The sequence below is a fragment of the Aspergillus versicolor genome (genome assembly GCF_001890125.1).
Source record: "Aspergillus versicolor CBS 583.65 unplaced genomic scaffold ASPVEscaffold_3, whole genome shotgun sequence".
Taxonomy (NCBI): domain Eukaryota; kingdom Fungi; phylum Ascomycota; class Eurotiomycetes; order Eurotiales; family Aspergillaceae; genus Aspergillus; species Aspergillus versicolor.
The window spans coordinates 986,368-1,004,508 of record NW_024467526.1 but is presented as its reverse complement, the minus strand read 5'-3'; the positions used below and the strand labels follow the sequence as shown (position 1 = coordinate 1,004,508).

Genomic DNA, 18,141 nt, shown 5'->3' with positions numbered 1-18,141 from the left:
TAAGCAAGTTTCTGATGTTCTATTGTTCCAGTTCTAGATTCCCACGGAGGTTCACCATCACACGTTAAACGTGGGCCATTAGTTAACTTCTAGGTACTAGTGTACACAAGTCACTTAGATAGATTGCATTAAAGTAGGTTATAAATAAAACCAATAATGCCCCGTCTCCCTTTATACACTGCTTCTCCTCTCTCAAATCAAATCTATTATTCCTCACACCACACTTGCCCAGCTAAGCCTCCTTTAATCTGTCCTCTCTCCAGCGCCCGGACCACAAACAACACATCACAAATACATATCCAACCCTGAGCCCAAAATGCCGAGGAGGTACAGAAAAAACGGATACGGCCTCGATATGTCGGCGCTCCTCCAGCCGTTCTCTTATAATGGAACGAACGCCAAAACACCCACAATGCCCAGAAGGCACCTACGAACCGGATACGTCAAGCAAATCGCCCCCCAGCCGCACGCATCCAAGGAAAATGACACCAAAAAGGGCACAAACAGGAGGTACGGACGAGGCACAGACGTCAACCCTATGCCAATTGTCTCCCAGACCCCCTCATCTAAGGAGGTCGAAACCGAAGCAAGTACCAAATCCAGGAAATGTCGTTTCTATCGCCGCGACAAACCCACAAAGCAAAAGGATGGCAGCGACGACGATAACTACACAGACTCCGAAGAGGAAATTGTACCAGACCTCGACGAAGAGGCTCTCTCACTACTCCCACTTCATCTTCAAAATAATATGCGTGAAATTCATGCAGAGCGAGTCCAACAGTGGCAACAAAACAATTTCCCAGGAGAGCAACCCCAGCACGAGCGTCAACTCTGCTTTCGACACCGAAAACGCGAGAAGCCAGAGCGGAAACAGAAAGCAGATTCCGAGTCGGATTTTGAGCTCAGGGGCAATGAGTGCAGCAAATACGTGGAAACGTGGTTCAAGAACATGATGGCGGGCGTGGCGGCCACAAGAGAGCAGGATGCGAGGATGTTGCAGGGGCAAAATGCTGATAGCCTTGGGACTCTGGAGAATATGACTTGGTGTCCAGTACGGCATACATGGGTTCCTGCTTACTTTGGGCAAGAACATGGAGAGAATGAGGTGGACGATAGGTCTCCGGGTAGTCGCACTAGATTGTGCGGCATCGGTAGCCACCAGACCTCTCCTATGTCTGAAGCAGAGACAGTCGTTGAAAAAGACTACTTTCGACCCCGTCCTAACAAAGGGTATATGTGGTGGAGGTGCTCTGGGCCGTTCTATGAGTTAGAGGCTGGCACTCTTCAAAAAGGTTGCCAGGGCGAGAAACAGTTTGTTAAAAAGCCCCCGTCGCTACTTTCAAAAGCGTATAATGGGGCCCGCAAAAGGACCCAAAACATCAAACAAATCTTCAAGAAGTGAATGCATTATTGGATTGATTGTGAGTTCAGAGTGCTGATTAGCGTTTGGATTTCGATGTGGGATTTGGAAAGCGAGAAACATAGGGTATTGTGTATGGTTTTAAGGTCTCCCTTTTTTTTTTTTTTTCCCTAGTCAGTCTGCAGACTTGATATTAGGCTTAGTTGAAATAAACTGAAGTTGTTGAACCGGACCCTGGAGAATAAGTAAGTTGGTTCCTGAGGCAGAAAGATCAAGAACAGGGGAAGTACGCACTAGTCCTGAAGGAGGATAGTGGCGGTGAGCTTCCAGTCCGCAATCCCACTTCGAGCAGCGCTGGAAATTTGATGGTAAAGGCGGGCACAACATCTCCAGACCTTTACCCCCGGAACACGACTTTTTGACAGTTTTACTTCCTTGCATTGGATACCACTCATTTGTTGCCCCCGGTATCTGTTGCGCTCTTTCACTTTTCCCCGTTACATCCCCAAAAACACCGCCAAAATGCAGGCTCCGGTGGTGGTGATGAGTACGTTTTCAAGAAGTCGAACCCCCTACTCTACTAAGAGCTAACGCAAATCAGACACCAACTCTGGTGAGAGACAGGTCGGTCGCAAAGCCCAGTTGTCGAACATTACTGCCGCAAAGACGTACGTGACCATTCCACTTGGACCCCCGCTTCCGCTCTAACGTATATTATTCAGGGTTGCGGATATTATTCGGTCATGCCTGGGACCCAAGGCTATGCTGAAGATGCTTCTCGATCCCATGGGAGGAATCGTTCTTACGAACGATGGACACGCTATTCTCAGAGAAATTGAGGTGTCGCACCCCGCCGCTAAGAGCATGATCGAGCTCAGTCGTACACAGGACGAGGAAGTTGGGGACGGAACAACCACCGTTATCATTCTCGGTATTTCTTCATATCTATGATCTGACCGGCCTGGCTCATATATGGAATGTTGCTGACTGTTGTAGCTGGTGAAATGCTTGCCCAGGCCCTCCCTCAGCTCGAACGTAATATCCACCCCGTCGTCATTATCTCGGCCTTTAAGCGTGCCCTTGCAGACGCACTTGCAATCGTTGAGGAGGTCGCGCTACCCGTGGACATTGATGATGACAAAGCTATGTACACTCTTATTAAATCATCCATTGGGACGAAGTTCGTTTCGAGATGGTCTGATTTAATGTGCGACCTGGCACTGAGAGCCGTCCGCACTGTGTCCTTCGATGCCGGTGGTGGAAAGAGAGAAGTCGACATCAAGCGTTACGCCCGTATTGAGAAGATTCCCGGTGGTCAGATCGAGGACAGTGAGGTTATCGATGGCGTGATGGTCAACAAGGACATTACCCACCCCAAGATGCGGAGAAGAATCGAGAACCCCAGAGTCGTCCTGCTGGATTGCCCGTTGGAGTACAAGAAAGGAGAATCGCAGACCAACATTGAAATCTCAAAGGAAGACGACTGGAACCGTATCCTGCAGATTGAGGAGGAGCAGGTCAAGCACATGTGTGACGCCGTCCTGGCTTTGAAGCCCGATATTGTTATCACCGAAAAGGGTGTCTCTGGTAAGCGCTACAATGAACTACTAGTGATTATGTGTCCCTAACATTGGTGTATAGATCTCGCACAGCACTTTTTGATGAAGGCCAACGTCACAGCGCTCCGCCGAGTGAGGAAGACGGACAACAACCGTATCGCCAGAGCTACGGGTGCAACGATCGTCAACCGTGTGGACGATATCCAGGAATCCGACGTGGGAACTGGGTGCGGTCTCTTCGAAATCGAGAAGATTGGCGACGAATACTTCACTTTCCTCCGGAAGTGCCAGAACCCCAAGGCTTGCACAGTTCTCCTCCGCGGCCCATCTAAGGACATCATCAACGAGATTGAGCGTAACCTCCAGGACGCCATGTCCGTTGCGCGTAACGTTATTTTCCACCCGCGTTTGTGCCCCGGTGGTGGTGCCATAGAAATGGCTGTTTCCGTTAAACTGGGCCAGCTGGCCAAGTCCATTGAAGGCGTCCAGCAATGGCCGTACAAGGCTGTTGCGGATGCTATGGAGGTTATTCCCCGAACACTAGCACAGAACGCTGGAGCCAGCCCTATCCGAGTTCTCACTCGCATGAGGGCCAAGCACGTCGAAGGCCACACCACATGGGGTCTTGATGGCGACACTGGTGCTTTGGTTGACATGAAGGAGTACGGCGTTTGGGAGCCGGAAGCCGTCAAGCTCCAGAGCATCAAGACGGCTGTTGAGGTAAGCAAGTTGTTTTCTTTATAACTATGTGACTTTAGCTAACCACGAATAGTCTGCGTGCCTGCTGCTTCGCGTCGACGATATCTGCAGTGGTAAGACTGCTCAGCAACCGGGTGGCCCCGCTGGTGGCGAGGAATAAATGTTAGGGTTATGGGAATAAAAATGCGTACATAATGCCACAAATCATGATTTGTATGAATATCCTAGACTAAAATTACAATGGGTATCTTCAAATTGTACATTCCTTGCTCCTTGTATCCTCAATCCTCATGGATAATAACACCCGGCGTCTCGACAGCCGCCTCCGTCTGGTCCCCCTCACCATGTCCTCCAGACCCATTTGTCGGGCCTCTTCCCTCTGCCGTAGTGTCCATCACATCGTCCTCCTTCCCAGCACCCCCGTTCTTCTTCTTCCCTGCCTTCGCTTTATTCCTCTTTTCCCTTCTCTTCCGATTCTTCTCCGTCTTCTCCTCGTCTTTCTTCCTCACCTCCTCCTGCTTCTTCTGCCAGTCATCCTGGTTTTTCTCCCGATCAACCTCATCCTGCATAAGCCGTAGCCGCTCATACTCCCGTCTCCGACTAGCCTTGTAAACGTGGAACTCGCCGGACCCCGCACCGGCCGACGAACCCTGCACGTTGGCGACGATTTCGGGGGGCGCGGGAAGCGATGACGCGGTTTTTTGGTTGGATGTCCCGGGCAACCTTATTTCTTTGCTTGGGTCGCGGAAGAGCGAGGCAACAGCGTCGGCTTGTTCGCCGTGAGGGGTTACGGCGCGGCGCTTCGTTGGGCGCTGACTGCGAGGGTCGGCACTTGTTGGGATCGAGGAGGGCCCGGGTTCAGACATGGTTGGGGTGTTGAGATGGGTGATGGGAGGGCGTATTAGGTAGTTGCGAAAGGCTGGTTCAAGAGCGGTAGCGCCGAGATGAAACGGATCACCACGGAGACAATAAAGTTCCGAATGGGAAACAAGGCGTGCGGCCGAATCAAGAGGAGAGTTCAAAAGGCGCGTAGATATATCGCAGTTCCAAGGTACCCTGTAGGTGGGCGCGGGTGATGGTGAGAATGGTGCCCAAGTGGTGGAAGGAGGAGCAAAAAAAAGGTTGGTCCTTGCAGTCTCGGCGGATCAGATCGTCAGTGGCCGAAGCTAATCGCTATCAAGCTGTCATCTCCGCCAGGTTCCAGCAACAAACAGACTTCCATCACTTTGGACCATGGCTGAATTCGAAAACAACTCGATTGACTTCAAGATCGAGACTCTGTCGATGCGAAATCCGGCCAAGGAGCTAGCATGTGACAGCCGGCCTGGTCCGTCGACCCCTGGTCTCTTCATGGTGTATCCCTCTCTTCTTGCAGTATCACCTCGGTCTTTCTGTAAATGCAACTTTTGTATCCTCCTGTCTTTCTCTCTCTTTAGTGAATTCAAGTATATCCACATCACTTTCCCCAACTGCTACCCGATGGTTGTATGTTCAACTACGAACGTAGTCGTTTCCAATCCACTGGCGATACAGGCTTGAAGCCACTTCCAACTTCTTATCTCCTTCAACTAACTAGCACCAACGGCATATACCTGAGATAAGGGAGTAGTATAAAAGATACTGGCTACAATATACTATCTATCCCACTCCAAAGCCTGGCAAAGCATACTCTGATAACACAGATACCCCACACCCAGTGCAGTGGACTTGCAATCCAGTTCGTCCCTGGATTCTCAAGCCAGAATGGAGATTAATGAGAAGGTGAGTGCGTCCTTTGATTTATTGCTGTCGGTTAGAATGCGCAAACCAAAAGTGGGCGCAACTGCGCTAATGCACCAATCCAGTTCTACCGTAATGACCTCTGCTGTCTCAAATCTGACCCGTCCTTAATAGGACATGTTGCTGTAAGTTGGCTAGATGTATTATCACCCGCAAAACTAACTTTGTCAAACAGAGAACATCTTATGATGTATGTTGGCTGCCTGTATCAACAATATTGATAATACAGATATGGTGGATTAACTCCATCAAAGATAGTGCAACCTGGAACCCTAGCCAACTTCACAATCTACCGGTATACTCAGGTTCCTGAGGAAGATCTCGCTACTTTCAGGGAATCAGGTACCGTAAGTAAATTGTATCCTTTTTCCATTATATGCGTCCTAACATATCTAGCCGCCGAGGGGATATGCTTTTGTTGTTTTCGGTCAAAACTCGAATGGCAGCGCTCTTATTCACGAAAACGACCTCGAGCTCATTGATCGCTCGATCGAGCTTGGTGAGCCAGTCAAGCGGGATTTAAATGACTCGATGCATGGCACGGTAATCGGTGCAACAACAAAATGCACCCTCGAGCCAATTGTTTATCAACCACTCGACCCTATAACAGGAGACCATCTTCAACCGAGGTTCACAGAGAGACCCGTTGGCGGCCATGAAGGCTTCCCCGTTTCTGGGGCTCCTGAAACTAGCCCTTCCTTGCTCTACGACGTCCCAAACTCGGAACTCCGCAATGCCAACGAGTTTACAGTAGGCGATTATATCATCTATCACCAGCAGCTGGGAATAGTCATCAGAGTCGATCATGGTGTCACTATACTCCTTCCGGACTCAACAGTTGTAACTCCTCTTGAACCGATCACCTTAGAGGTTCCTATGCGCGCCAATCCTGCGGATCTGGTCTCATTAGCTCGCTGGGATATGGGGGCCATCCAAGACGAAAATTACCTTTGGGGTTCAGGGTCAAGTTCCTTTCCCGGCCAATCAGTTTTGGCCGACAGAGCGAGTTTCGACCGGACTAGTCGTCGTTTTGGGAGTGAAAAGTCATTGACCCAGGCCTATGTGCTGACGACTCCTGTAGAGGAAGTCCGCGTCCAATGGCTGTGTCCCAACGTGTTTTCTTCAGGGCCTCAAGACGATACCCATTTAACTGAGATGTTTAGGGCATCAACATTGAAGGCAGATGCCATAAAATGCGATTTCTCGCGATCACCAAATCAGGACTCCATGGTAGGTAACTGTACCTCTCTCCTTGGTATTGGGGATAGGGTTCGATTCCATGATGAAAGTGTCGCGCAAAAGCATCCCAACTATCGGCGCATTCCAAAACATCAGACCTTTGGGTACGACATGAACGTATTCAAAATTGTCTCAACCAAAACCGAGGCCATCGTACAATGGCAAGATGGGAGTTGTACCACTGAAAATGCCACTTCCTTGCAGGTAGGCTACAATTGGGTGCGCGAACTGTGCCCTGGTGATCTAGTTGCGTTGAAGGACGGCATCAAAACTGTCGACAACCCTGCCAGTGCAAGAAGTGGGCCTGTGCCGCGTTTCCTTCATTCGAAAGGGACAATGCATCTACAACAAGTTGGCGTTATTCAGACAGTTGAAAGCAAAGAACAGACAGCCTATGTTCGCTGGTATCAAAATTCGGTTGTTGACTTGACGCATGAGGGAAGTGTGCTAAACCCAGGGTCAACTATGGGCCGGCTAGATGATGCGGTTACACCTGTGTCTATTTACGAGCTTGCAACTTTTCCTGCTTTAAATAAGTACAATGGTGATCTAGTCGTTGTTGCCCCCGCATCTATTGATCAATCCATCATGATTTCACCTCCTATGGATGATACAACCGCACGCAGCAACCCTTTTCGACCGCACAGTATTGTTGCACGTGCTTACTGGTCAATGTATCTTCAAAGGATAAAGTCCGCAATGATGGCATCTGATTGGTTCAAAAATACAACCACAATACGAAAGCCTCCTTTGCGTCGGCGATATAGCGTTCACAAGGAAGAAGCTACATCTCCTGTTGATTTTTTTGGCCAGATTGTTGCAATGGATACCAGTGGTATCATCACTGTTCGATTCCCGAGTGCTAGCGGCTGCCACGATATTCAAATCCCCTTTGAGCGAATCATGACAGTGATTGACTCCTCCCCAGTGATTCCTGGGGCGGATGATTATTCAGACGAGGATGATGATCCTGCTTCTGATATGATTGGTGGTGGTTGGGTTGCTGGGGATGAGAGTGATGACTCTCTTGAATCTGATGGATATATTCATATTCGAGATGGGAGACTCAGGCTCAAACTTAAGGACCTGGAAGAAAACATGATGCATTTACCAGAGACTGCTTTTGGTAATTCACCACCGTCTTCTGACAACGATGCTTTTTTTTCGGCTGATCACCCGCCTATGTCTACATCTCAAGGCCCCAATGAACCATCAGCTCTGCGCCCACCAGTACCAGAGTCACCCCCTCCGTGCTTCGCTGTGTTAGAAGATCTACCACCCTCGGATCATCGCTTTATAAACAAGAAGAACTCAGATACATCCGCTGATCGTGCGAGACGCATTCGAGTCGAATTTGAGATACTCCAAAGCTCGTTACCGTCGGGAATCTTTGTACGATCATGGGAGTCACATATGGATCTTTTACGGGTAATGATCATAGGCCCAAAAGGCACGCCGTATGAGCATGCTCCTTTTGTTTTTGATATACACCTCCCTTCAAGGTATCCCTACGAATTCCCGACGATGTATTTCCATTCATGGACTTCTGGACAAGGTCCTATCAGCCCCAACCTGTATGAAGACGGCCTCATCTGCCTAAGCATTCTTGGAACATGGCCGAGTCGGAATCCCGCAGAGAACTGGTCACCTGGAAGGTCCACGTTACTGCAAGTACTAGTCTCAATAATGGGACTTGTCCTCGTCAACAATCCATTCTATAGTAAGTTACTCGTTCGTCTTTTATTTTTTGTTTGATCTTCGTACTTAAACCCCTCCCAGACGAAGCCGGCTATGAAGCCCTCGCCGCAGAGAATGACAGATGCATCGAGTCCTCCAGGTACACAGAGAAAGTATTTCTCCTGACGCGCAAATTCATTTTGCATGCGCTGGAACACCACGTGCCTGGGCTCGAGGATGTACTTGATTGGCATTACCGCCCCAGTTCGTCCTCGTCCTCTACTCGTCCGCGGCTGTTGCGTAAAGTTATTGAAGATGCACTGGGGATGATCGAGCACCATAACTGCACATCAGAACAGACTGGACAGGGATCTGAAGCTTCGGCCTTCTGTCACCGACTAAGCCTTGGTGCTGTTATTGTGTTGCGAAAACATATTGAGGCTCTTGAGAAAATGGAGTTAGATATGGCCGTCTGAGTAGGTGAGAGTCTCATGTAGCTACCAAAGGTCTTAGTTTGGCTTGATTTCCGCAAGCTGGTCCAACTCGCTTCACTCGTTTAGGAGGCATTTGAAGACAGCCTTCTTTTTTGAGACTCCACTTCGACCATGGCCGTGACAACACTGATGTGTCTTTAAAACAGCTGTCATCCACTCCACTCCATCTCTGATCATTTTCATATTCTTTCATGAAATTCTTATCTTCAGTAAAAATGGAGTCGCCACATGGCATTCCCATTCCCGAGCTCGAAAGTCAACCATTTTTGGGAATATCCATTTATATCGCTCTCCAGATGGCATAGCTCCACCACCTCATCATGTATGCTATGCTGTACGAGCCTGAGCGACAAGCAAACATCCCTATGCCGGGCCCGACTACAATATTTGTAGCAATCAATATGCCCGAGCTTTATTCCCGAACTGGGCATGATCGGAATTTGCATGACAGTTACACAATTCCAATAGTTTCATGGCCCCTGCCAGCATCCAGGCCACATCACCGCTCATAAATCTCTGAGATCACCCTACTACCACACTGTACAAACCTACATCACAAACTTCCCCGCACTGTATGCCACCCTGTGCAGTCCACATTCCAAGTGACAATACAGACACAATAATTCTCTTTCCCCGCTTCCACGTTTTCGAGTTCATAGACCAGCCATGGTGCCCACGCTGGTTCCGGGGCTATGCTCAAGCTTTCCTCCAGGGCCTGTGGGATCTCCATATCCGAGGTCTCACTATTAATACGCCTGCCGCCTCCGTCAGCGAGATTATCATCCAAAATTTCTCAGATGCATGTAATTTTACATTCGTCGACCTCTGTGCCGGCGCCGGCGGTCCCACGCCAATAATCGAGCGACTCCTCAATAACACCCTCACAGAGCAGGGCAAAGACACCGCACAGTTTGTCTTGACAGACCTATACCCTTCTCTTCAGCAATGGAGGGCCATCACAGAGAAGAGCGCCAACATCACCTTCCTAGAGACGCCACTCGATGCACGGGATTGCAAACGCATTTCACCTGATCCTATACAGAAAGAGTGTCGGATGTTCAATGCCTCTTTCCACCATTTTGACGATGAGAGTGCTATTGGTGTTCTGAGGAGCGTAATTAATGAAGCAGATGCATTTATGTATGACTACAGGTTTCCCCCTTCCTCTTGACAACACCCTCAAAATTTAGTTAAACACAGATTCTAACAAAAGGCTATCCAACCCGCAGCATACAAGAAGGCGCCCAACGCGATTTCAGCTCCCTCCTCTCCTGCGCGCTAGGATCCCTCATTTACCCATTCATATTCACCCTCGCTACACCGATATATAGACGCTCCCCTATCCATCTCCTTTTCACTTATCTTCTCCCGCTGATCCCGCTCATGATGTTTGTTGACGCAGTCGTGTCTACATTTCGTACCCGCACACCCAATGAACTAGAAAGACTGGTTGAACGAACTTGTCTTGACCACACCGCTGAATGGGAGTTTCGGAGCGGGCAGAGCCTGTGCATAAGGCCTTTTCTTTGGACTCATTGGTTTATTGGAATTAGGAAGCGTTCTCCTTTCGATGGGAAGTGAGGCTGTTAGTTAAGAGATATAGTACCTAGCCATAGGGCTTGTGTCCGTGGATGGTTTCGGGGAAAGGGTTAAGAAGCCATGTTCCTCAAAAGTATTTTTCCTCACTCTTCATTTGTTGTCTTTACCACGGGATTCTATACAGATTGTTCCTGCTCCGTTCGAAGAGTGAAGACTGTTGGATTTTCAGTGATAAAATCTCATGATTATCTCTTGTTGAACCAAGGTTGAGCTTCTATACTATCCATCAGAGCTCAAACCGGTCCAGTCATTTACCATCAGGACCGTGGCTGAGCTGTGAGATAGAACAATGCTCTAACAAACTGTTGTTAAGCTCGTTTAATAATGATTCGCCGATGTAAGTCTAGTTGCAGGCAGAGAGTTGGAATCATCTCTATTATGCTCTTTCTGAAAGCCTTTACTTCTAAAAATGATATTAGAAAGAGTTATAAATCCAAAGGTTGCCCTGCAATGACAGGTTGCCTGAGGCTACGTAGTACGCAAATGACTCACTATTGTTGCATGTCGATCTTTCTAAGCCGACGACGACATAAAGATGACACGATTGGTGATATTCAAACCCAGGAGCCACTTTTCGCATACTATTAAGAAGATAGTTGAGTTGTATGATAGCCTCGAGGATGAGGCTGCAGGAGGTCGGGGTTCATTTTAAAACCCCTCAGCCTCACGGCGTCATCTATCCCATCACCCTCACAACATCGTCATCATCATCGAGATGGAACCAAAACGCCGAAAGACTCATCATGAACCCGATGTTATCTCTGTCTGTAGCACCGAGTCAGAAACCGTTTGCGCGGACCAGAGTGAATCCGAGACTCTCTCTGATTACAGCCGGACAAGCCATCCTCTAATTCCCCATTTCTCCGGCAGAAGATCATCGAGCTTCCTCTCTCTTCCCAAGGAAATCCGCTTGATCATCTACCAGTACGTCTTTTCGTCCTCGTCAAACTCAAATGAGCTTATTCACGTCACCGTTGAGCGGAATCACCTGGTCCACCGCACTGGCGTCATCTTCAAGCCTTCCCGTCAGATCAAGCTGAAGTACACCCGCAGCCCAGCAGTGCTCCTCCCTGTCGCCCTTCTCATGACAAACCACAACATCTACGATGAAGCACTTCCTGTCCTATACTCCGGTGTATCGTTCGGGTTTACCTCCAACCCGACTTCTTTAACCTTCCTCCTCGATCGATTCTCCAACCTAGCGCGCGATAGTATACGGTACCTGCGACTTTACCCCGCACCGCTATACGTCCGCAATGGCCCTCTGGGGGAGCAGCTATCGTGGGCTGTACTTTGCGCACAGGTTTCTCGTCTACCATCACTGAGACGAGTGAGTGTTTTATACAACCGCGTCGATGATCTGAGATTGAATTCGATCGAGTCCCAACGTTCGCGATATGGGAAGCCGCTTGCTTTAATTCGCAGTCAGAAAGAACCAGAGTTTATGATGCAGCAGGATGTCACTGCTGTTGAATTGGACCAGTGTCGGAATCGTTTTCGTGAAATTACAGCGTTTGCCGACCAGGCCGTTGAGTCGTAAAGCCTTTTGAGATGGTGTTATGACATCTAAGGTTCTATATACAAGTCTTGCATACCTGGTTTTCTGCTTCTCGCCGCCATACCCTACCCCAATACTGGTCTTTCAGCCGGAAGACTGAAAAGCATTTGTCCAGCCACTCATCCGCAACTTGGGGCAGCTCGTACGCATCGGTCCCAGCAGCTGGAGGGCCTGCTAGGTTCCGCAAAAACTCCATATGCTCCCTCATCTCCTTTGTCACATCGTGGAACTTATAGCCATCACCCTTGAGCTTTACCTGTTCTATTTCCCATTCTTCTTGATCCTCTTGACTAGGTAGATCGCCCGCATTCCCAGCATAATAACGGGCCACGGCTACAGCCTCATATTCAATCATGCGGAAGAGTAGAGGTGCTCTCACCAGGCCTAGGATGGCCATGGACGGGTCGCCAATTTTGAATACATGCTGGTATATTCCAGAGAGTCGGTCGGCAACCATGACGGGCTCAGGGGACAGGAATGGAAAAGACAAACGATATCCTGTTGCGAATATAACTTTGTCCACGTCTTCCAACCGAGATCCATCAAAGAAAGTGATGCGGAGCTTAGAAGAGTGATGGCCGTCGATGCGGCTAATTGTTGGTTTTAGTACAACACTAGGCAGGTTCCATATTTCGGTGACGAAAGGACTATGAGAGCTCTGGGAAACATATAGCGGGCCTTGTACAAACGCGTATATGTCACCCACAACATCTCCTGCTGAAAAGCTGCCTCCAAGGACCACCACCTTCTTGCCGACATAATGGTCAGGGGATCGATAAGCATTCACATGCTCCAACGCCTCTGGATGTGTCTTAACAACCTCGTCCAGCCCGGAGATTCTCGGGAGAAATGGCAGGCTATATTGCCCTGTGGCAACAACCACCGCATCAAACTCCTCCTGCGACCATATATCACTGGCCTCTGTGCCATGAACCTCCAATCGTCTGAGAGTCAGTCTCCATTTCCCGGTTTCTATCTTCTCGACAGATACCACCGTGGTATTGAATGAAACATTTCCATGATACTTCTTCAGCAAATCAAAAAGGTACTGAGCAACCACATGATATGGGCGTGTGGCATTCTCAGCCCCATACCGCTCTATCGAGATGGGTGAATTTGCATCTGGAATAGGCGTGTGCGTGAATGCCATCAACTCTGCCGGAACATTGGTGTCTAGCCAACTATACATCGCTGTTGGTGTCGTAGCATCTGGTGGGGTTGCCGGTGATGTCTTCTGTGGGAATGTAGATGGCTTCTGAAACGGCCCATGTCCCTCCGAATACGTCCCCGGAAACTGCTGAGGGACGGCATCATAATTCCAAGTTCCACCGGGACCATCCCTTCGCTCGAAAAGTCGGATCGTTTCGAATGCCTTTTCGTCATGGAGAGCTTTTAGGGCTGAAATTCCCGCCGGGCCGGAACCTATGACGGCTACTGAGGAGTAGCGCCGAGTCATTTCCCCCTCCTTAAGTATTTTATTTCGTTATTTTTCCGGAACTTAGAGCGATTGTTTGGGATTTGGGGTTTATTGTGAGCTCCTATTTATTATTTGTTTTTTCCGCCTTGTGAGGAAAGCTTGTGTCCTATCAATGCGTGATGATGCTATTTTGCGGCGAAAGCACGAATTGGAGAGAAGCACGGCTTATCATTCGCTTTCGTTTAGGGTACTTTTGCAGCACCCTGCTGCTTGGGTACTGAGCCCCTCTTTCCCCTTAGTGATCCAGGTAATTACTTATTCTTTTATCGCTCGTCGCGTCCACAATTTAAAATAAGGATATAAATGTTATTGACCAACATTCGTGGGGAGTCTCAGGTGCCGGTGCAACGTAAAATCGATTTAGGAACTTTAAAGTCACATTTAACCCGGTAAAAACAAAAGCACGCTATATATTCCATGTGACTGCCACGCCGAGTTTAGACTTACTATTCTATTCCACCAGCCTCCAAGCATTCATCCATCCACGGTCCATGGCCGGGATCAGGGAACTGGAATTCAATCCCGATATAGTAGCCAATCCAACCAATCACAACATTTACAGCCACTGTGGCGGTGCTATGGCTAAAGCGGGGCTTGTGGTGGGTCTTGATACCCCAGGCAGCAAATGATCTCATCGGCGTCATCTCAGATGGATCTCAGATCAACACTCCGTCTTTGTTCGATTCGCCTCAATCCATTTCAACACGATACATATATCAGATAAAATATTTTCCATCCTATTCTGCCTCTAGACACTGTCATGCGATAGTACTGTCCAATACAAAATGCAACAATTCAACACTTTTTTCAAGAACAAGAACTCCAACACTAGCGCCAACAGCTCCCAACCCCCTCCAGCCCGGCGCAAATCCCAGGACCCCGTCCTGTCGCCAGAAGATGAGGCCTTCCTGCGGAGTGTCACGTCTGACTCCCCGTCGGCGACAGCACAAGATGCTGTGGCCTCTGAACAAGCCGGCGATCAACCGTCGTCGCCTTTGTCTGGCGATGCCCCGGCGCCGGCGCCTATTTCGCCGGTAGAGGAGTTCGGGAAGGACCTGGGTGAACGAGAACGCAGGAAGTCTCTGACAGAGCACTCTGCTGGTAATGAGGAGTCAAGTGCGACTGGCACTGCGGCGGAGCCTTCAGCGAAGGCTGGGCGATCGGGGAGTCCGAAGAAGAGGAGACCGTGGAGTGTGCTCTGGAAGAAGAGTGATAAGAAAGTATGCTATCCTTGCGTGGTCTAGTTGTTAATAACGAGTGATATCTAACTGTTTTTGCCCTACTATAGGCACCGGAAACCCGTGAACCGGAAGCAGCCCCAGCACCAACAACAGCTCTTGCGACCACGGACACCCCTTCTAGTGGCAAGGAAACGCAACAGGAAAACGAAGATATGACCGAGATCCTCGATAAACTGAACCTTGCGGCGGATAATAACCGCGTTTTCTCAATCTCGGACGAAACGCAGGAGCTGCTTCGGAAATTCAAGCTTATATTCAAGGACCTGATTAATGGTGTTCCAACGGCATACCACGATCTCGAAATGTTGCTCACAAACGGCAACAGGCAATTACAGGACACATACTCGAATCTGCCAAGCTTCCTTCAGAAACTAATTGAGAAGCTCCCCGAGCGGTGGACTGAAACACTAGCCCCTGAAATGATCGCTGCCGCTGCAGAGAGAGCCAGCAAGAGTGGTGTCAATGTTGACAACGTCGGCAAGGCGGCTGCCGCTGCAAATAAGATGGGCATTCAAGTACCTAGCTTGAAGGAGTTGGTTGGGAAACCTGCCGCGATCGTGGGAATGCTACGGTCCATCATGGCCTTCCTTAGGGCTCGGTTCCCGGCTGTACTAGGAATGAATGTTCTCTGGTCGTTAGCGCTATTCAGTGAGTTACCCCCATAACTATCCACTTGACTTTGTTTGATCTAACCGTCCGATAGTCCTCCTGTTCGTCCTCTGGTATTGCCACAAACGCGGCCGCGAGGTCCGTCTCGAAAACGAGCGCCTCGTAACTGAGGAGGAAATCGAGAAGATGAATCAAGACTCCTCTGACGGACCAGGAACGGAATCTCAAATCCGGAGTACCGAGACCCTCACGACAACCGCTGCACAGGGCGCCTCCGCTTCTGAAGTCCGCGAGGGCATCAAAGAGGCACAGAAGGCTCGAGAGAAGAGGGCTTCTTCCGTCGTCGAGGAACAGACACAACCTCAGGCGCAAGCACAAGGGCAGAAAGAGAACGAAAAAGAAGATAAGCCCGTCCGGTTGGAGAATGAGCCTATTAAACCAACAAGATCCAAATCGATATTATCCATCTTCGGCAGATCTGGCAGCACAAATTCGACTCCTACTACTGCTAGCAAGGTTACACCGTATCCGGGAACATGAGGGGCGGCTAGTTATGACGATTACGATTTATATAATATCTTTTGTTTGATATTTTGAGGATTTGGTATACCAGGGTGCGTTCTAATATAGAAAAGAAATAATGCCAGTCACATATACTCCCAACACTACCACCCACTCCTTAAAGATAAACACGCTTCACATTTCACCTGGCCATGGCATGATTTTAAAAAACTCCAAAGGATCACGTTCCTATTAGATTTTGTCATTTGGCATGGCAAGAGTTAAGTTTAATTGACCCAGGGAACAACAAAGGACTAACAAAACTTGATCAATTTATATTTTCAATTTGACACGGTGTAACTATTAATGATTTTTATTTAGTTTACTTTCCATTGGGGGTCCGTATGGGGTCCAGGGAGTTAAATCGAATATCGTCAAGACAATATAACCATAGTCTAAATTTACCGGGTGCTGGCGTAAAATATACGAACTTGAAAGGCCTATGAACTCTATCAGAGTAAACTTCATCTCCTGGTCAAATATTATATTCTCTCCCGGTGGCCCATCTTCAAGACCAGGTAATTGGTACCATAAGAAATTTAAAGAGTGGAGATGGTACAGAAATGGATGGTAGTTGGCAGTCTCTTTCAGTTGTACAAAACACAAGAAAGCCAGATTCGAGGAACGCTCATCATGAGGTTAAATGAGTTACAACGGTTAACGCGGGCAATGCAAACAATCATAACGTCGCTGCGGTTGACCAGCCCGGGAGCTGCGAATGTAGTTAGGCCGTTAAAATCAGGTAAATACTGTTGCATCTGCTGTTCTGGCATTCTGGTTGTAAACGATGTGCTTTGCGTTGGTACAGAGTTTTTTTTTCGAATTTTCTGTTTTCTGAGTGATGTGATCCATGGGCGTTCCTGGAGAAATTATTTCAAGCTGAGAGTAGTTATAGAGATAGTATCAGTGCTAGTTAGGCATTAGTCAACAGAGTAGTGACTGAAATTACCTCAGTTCTCCAAGATCATCCATATGATTGCACATGGCAACAAACAGATCAAAAAAGAACTTGTGTCCCATTTCCATCTCTAATTGCATGGTTCCACTGCGCTTGAAGATGTCGCGGGTTCGAATCATCATGGCCAGGTAATGAGCGCGCAGCCGGTACTCTGAGTCCGGAGTATTGTCGTATGCGTACCGCGCGGACCGGATAATGATCTCGACAGGGATCCCAGTCTGCAGGCCCTGTTTGCGGAGAGCAAGGTCCTTGAGCTCCTCCAGGCCATATTTCTCGGCTGCGCAGTACACGGCAGTATCCCGGAGAACGAGATCACCCAATCCAGAGTGAAATATCGTCGATTGACTCAGGCCGCTGCCACCGGGGTGATGGTCGTCCAAGAAGCTCTCGAGTTCCCATGTCTTCCGGCTTTTGTTTCGTTGCAAGCGCGGAGTGTAGTCGCCTTTGTATAGAAACTCGAGAACACAGGACAAGACCTCTGGTTCTCTGCGTTGTGTTAGAATGGCAAGCCAAAACCATAGATAAAAAACATACTCGTCTGACAAGACCAAGGCCTTGTTTACGCTCCCGATAGGAAATTGATCCCTCAGCACCAAGTCGAAGAAAGGAGACCGAGACAGAATGCTTTCATGAGCTACGAAAAGACGCTGATCCCGACTCACAATCAAAGTGACTAGGGGGCTAAGCAAGGGACTGTAGATATAACGTCAGTTTCCAGCATTTCCACATACAGGTCGCCAACTCACTCTTCCGTTGGACTTGTCAGAGACTCCTGCATTTTCATCTTCGCATGTCCATCGAAGGACTTCCTGGGGGCTTTGGTGGACTTGGCCACCTTGTCCCTAGAGAAAAAAGAGCGTTTAACAGCCATGGCGTTGTCGCTACTATCCATCCACTTGGCCAGGAACGAGACGAGAGACAACCACGTGTAGAGGCAAAGGAGCGACAGAAGAAACCAGAAAGGGGGAAAAGAGCGGACGGCGTAGTCGGAAATGAACGACGTAGCCGAATCACGCACGTTGCATGGGAAGAGTCCTGGAAGCCTTTCCAAGACAAGATCCGGCTCGTAGTTGAAGGCCTTCATTGACGCTGAAAGCCGACTACTCGCGAGCTAGAAGGAACAAAGTCCTGGAAAGACAGCTTGCGCGGACGCGCATCTACTTATTTCGTCTAGAAATAAGATGTAGATGCCCGCAGCGTGGATTTGTCGACTCTGTGAAGCGTGAAGAGAGAAAAGAAGAGAGGAAGCGCCGACGATGACGATCAGATACAAGGCAGCAGCAGCGTCATCATGTGACGGTTCCAATAGGCAGTCATGTGCGAGAGACATT

At 48.8% G+C, this 18,141-nt stretch overlaps 8 protein-coding genes across 8 annotated transcripts; 5 read left to right on the top strand and 3 right to left on the bottom strand.

Annotated features, from left to right (window-relative positions):
* Window positions 1–273: 273 nt before the first annotated feature.
* ASPVEDRAFT_39309 (uncharacterized protein) lies at window positions 274–1,513 on the top strand. Its single transcript, XM_040811898.1, has one exon. The coding sequence runs from the start codon at window positions 317–319 to the stop codon at window positions 1,400–1,402; it is 1,086 nt and encodes a 361-aa protein (XP_040665698.1). The 5' UTR covers window positions 274–316; the 3' UTR covers window positions 1,403–1,513.
* Window positions 1,514–1,882: 369 nt separating this feature from the next.
* On the top strand, window positions 1,883–3,778 carry ASPVEDRAFT_127380 (chaperonin-containing T-complex subunit CCT3; the record flags this gene model as incomplete). The annotated part of the gene is made up of 6 exons (XM_040806451.1): window positions 1,883–1,907; window positions 1,962–2,028; window positions 2,083–2,291; window positions 2,357–2,947; window positions 3,002–3,639; window positions 3,692–3,778. The coding sequence occupies 6 exons, from the start codon at window positions 1,883–1,885 to the stop codon at window positions 3,776–3,778; spliced, it is 1,617 nt and encodes a 538-aa protein (XP_040665697.1).
* A 121-nt stretch (window positions 3,779–3,899) lies between these two features.
* ASPVEDRAFT_128822 (PRKRIP1 family protein) lies at window positions 3,900–4,484 on the bottom strand (the record flags this gene model as incomplete). Its single annotated transcript, XM_040806580.1, has 1 exon — window positions 3,900–4,484. The coding sequence occupies one exon, from the start codon at window positions 4,482–4,484 to the stop codon at window positions 3,900–3,902; it is 585 nt and encodes a 194-aa protein (XP_040665696.1).
* Window positions 4,485–5,361: 877 nt separating this feature from the next.
* ASPVEDRAFT_81519 (ubiquitin-conjugating enzyme E2) lies at window positions 5,362–8,789 on the top strand (the record flags this gene model as incomplete). Its single annotated transcript, XM_040817051.1, has 6 exons — window positions 5,362–5,379; window positions 5,463–5,522; window positions 5,573–5,587; window positions 5,652–5,744; window positions 5,794–8,356; window positions 8,416–8,789. 6 exons carry the CDS (start codon window positions 5,362–5,364, stop codon window positions 8,787–8,789), a joined length of 3,123 nt encoding a protein of 1,040 aa, XP_040665695.1.
* Window positions 8,790–9,381: 592 nt separating this feature from the next.
* Window positions 9,382–10,388, top strand: ASPVEDRAFT_127696 (uncharacterized protein; the record flags this gene model as incomplete). Its single annotated transcript, XM_040806486.1, has 2 exons — window positions 9,382–9,947; window positions 10,037–10,388. The coding sequence occupies 2 exons, from the start codon at window positions 9,382–9,384 to the stop codon at window positions 10,386–10,388; spliced, it is 918 nt and encodes a 305-aa protein (XP_040665694.1).
* A 394-nt stretch (window positions 10,389–10,782) lies between these two features.
* Window positions 10,783–13,420, bottom strand: ASPVEDRAFT_51218 (uncharacterized protein; the record flags this gene model as incomplete). Its single annotated transcript, XM_040814438.1, has 2 exons — window positions 10,783–10,801; window positions 12,021–13,420. 2 exons carry the CDS (start codon window positions 13,418–13,420, stop codon window positions 10,783–10,785), a joined length of 1,419 nt encoding a protein of 472 aa, XP_040665693.1.
* Window positions 13,421–14,226: 806 nt separating this feature from the next.
* ASPVEDRAFT_60750 (uncharacterized protein) lies at window positions 14,227–15,831 on the top strand (the record flags this gene model as incomplete). Its single annotated transcript, XM_040815550.1, has 3 exons — window positions 14,227–14,661; window positions 14,730–15,330; window positions 15,386–15,831. 3 exons carry the CDS (start codon window positions 14,227–14,229, stop codon window positions 15,829–15,831), a joined length of 1,482 nt encoding a protein of 493 aa, XP_040665692.1.
* An 829-nt stretch (window positions 15,832–16,660) lies between these two features.
* ASPVEDRAFT_164205 (uncharacterized protein) lies at window positions 16,661–17,936 on the bottom strand. Its single transcript, XM_040808626.1, has 4 exons — window positions 17,557–17,936; window positions 17,345–17,503; window positions 16,802–17,296; window positions 16,661–16,731 (listed from the first exon to the last, which is right to left on the bottom strand). Exons 1-4 carry the CDS (start codon window positions 17,892–17,894, stop codon window positions 16,722–16,724), a joined length of 1,002 nt encoding a protein of 333 aa, XP_040665691.1. The 5' UTR covers window positions 17,895–17,936; the 3' UTR covers window positions 16,661–16,721.
* Window positions 17,937–18,141: the final 205 nt, after the last annotated feature.

Coding starts and splice junctions, on each gene's coding strand:
- ASPVEDRAFT_39309 (XM_040811898.1), top strand. CDS start 317: ATGCCGAGGAGGTACAGAAAAAACGGATACGGCCTCGATATGTCGGCG.
- ASPVEDRAFT_164205 (XM_040808626.1), bottom strand. CDS start 17,894: ATGAAGGCCTTCAACTACGAGCCGGATCTTGTCTTGGAAAGGCTTCCA. Junction 17,504..17,556: donor CTGACAAGTCCAACGGAAGA/GTGAGTTGGCGA, acceptor TTATATCTACAG/TCCCTTGCTTAGCCCCCTAG. Junction 17,297..17,344: donor GCCTTGGTCTTGTCAGACGA/GTATGTTTTTTA, acceptor AACACAACGCAG/AGAACCAGAGGTCTTGTCCT.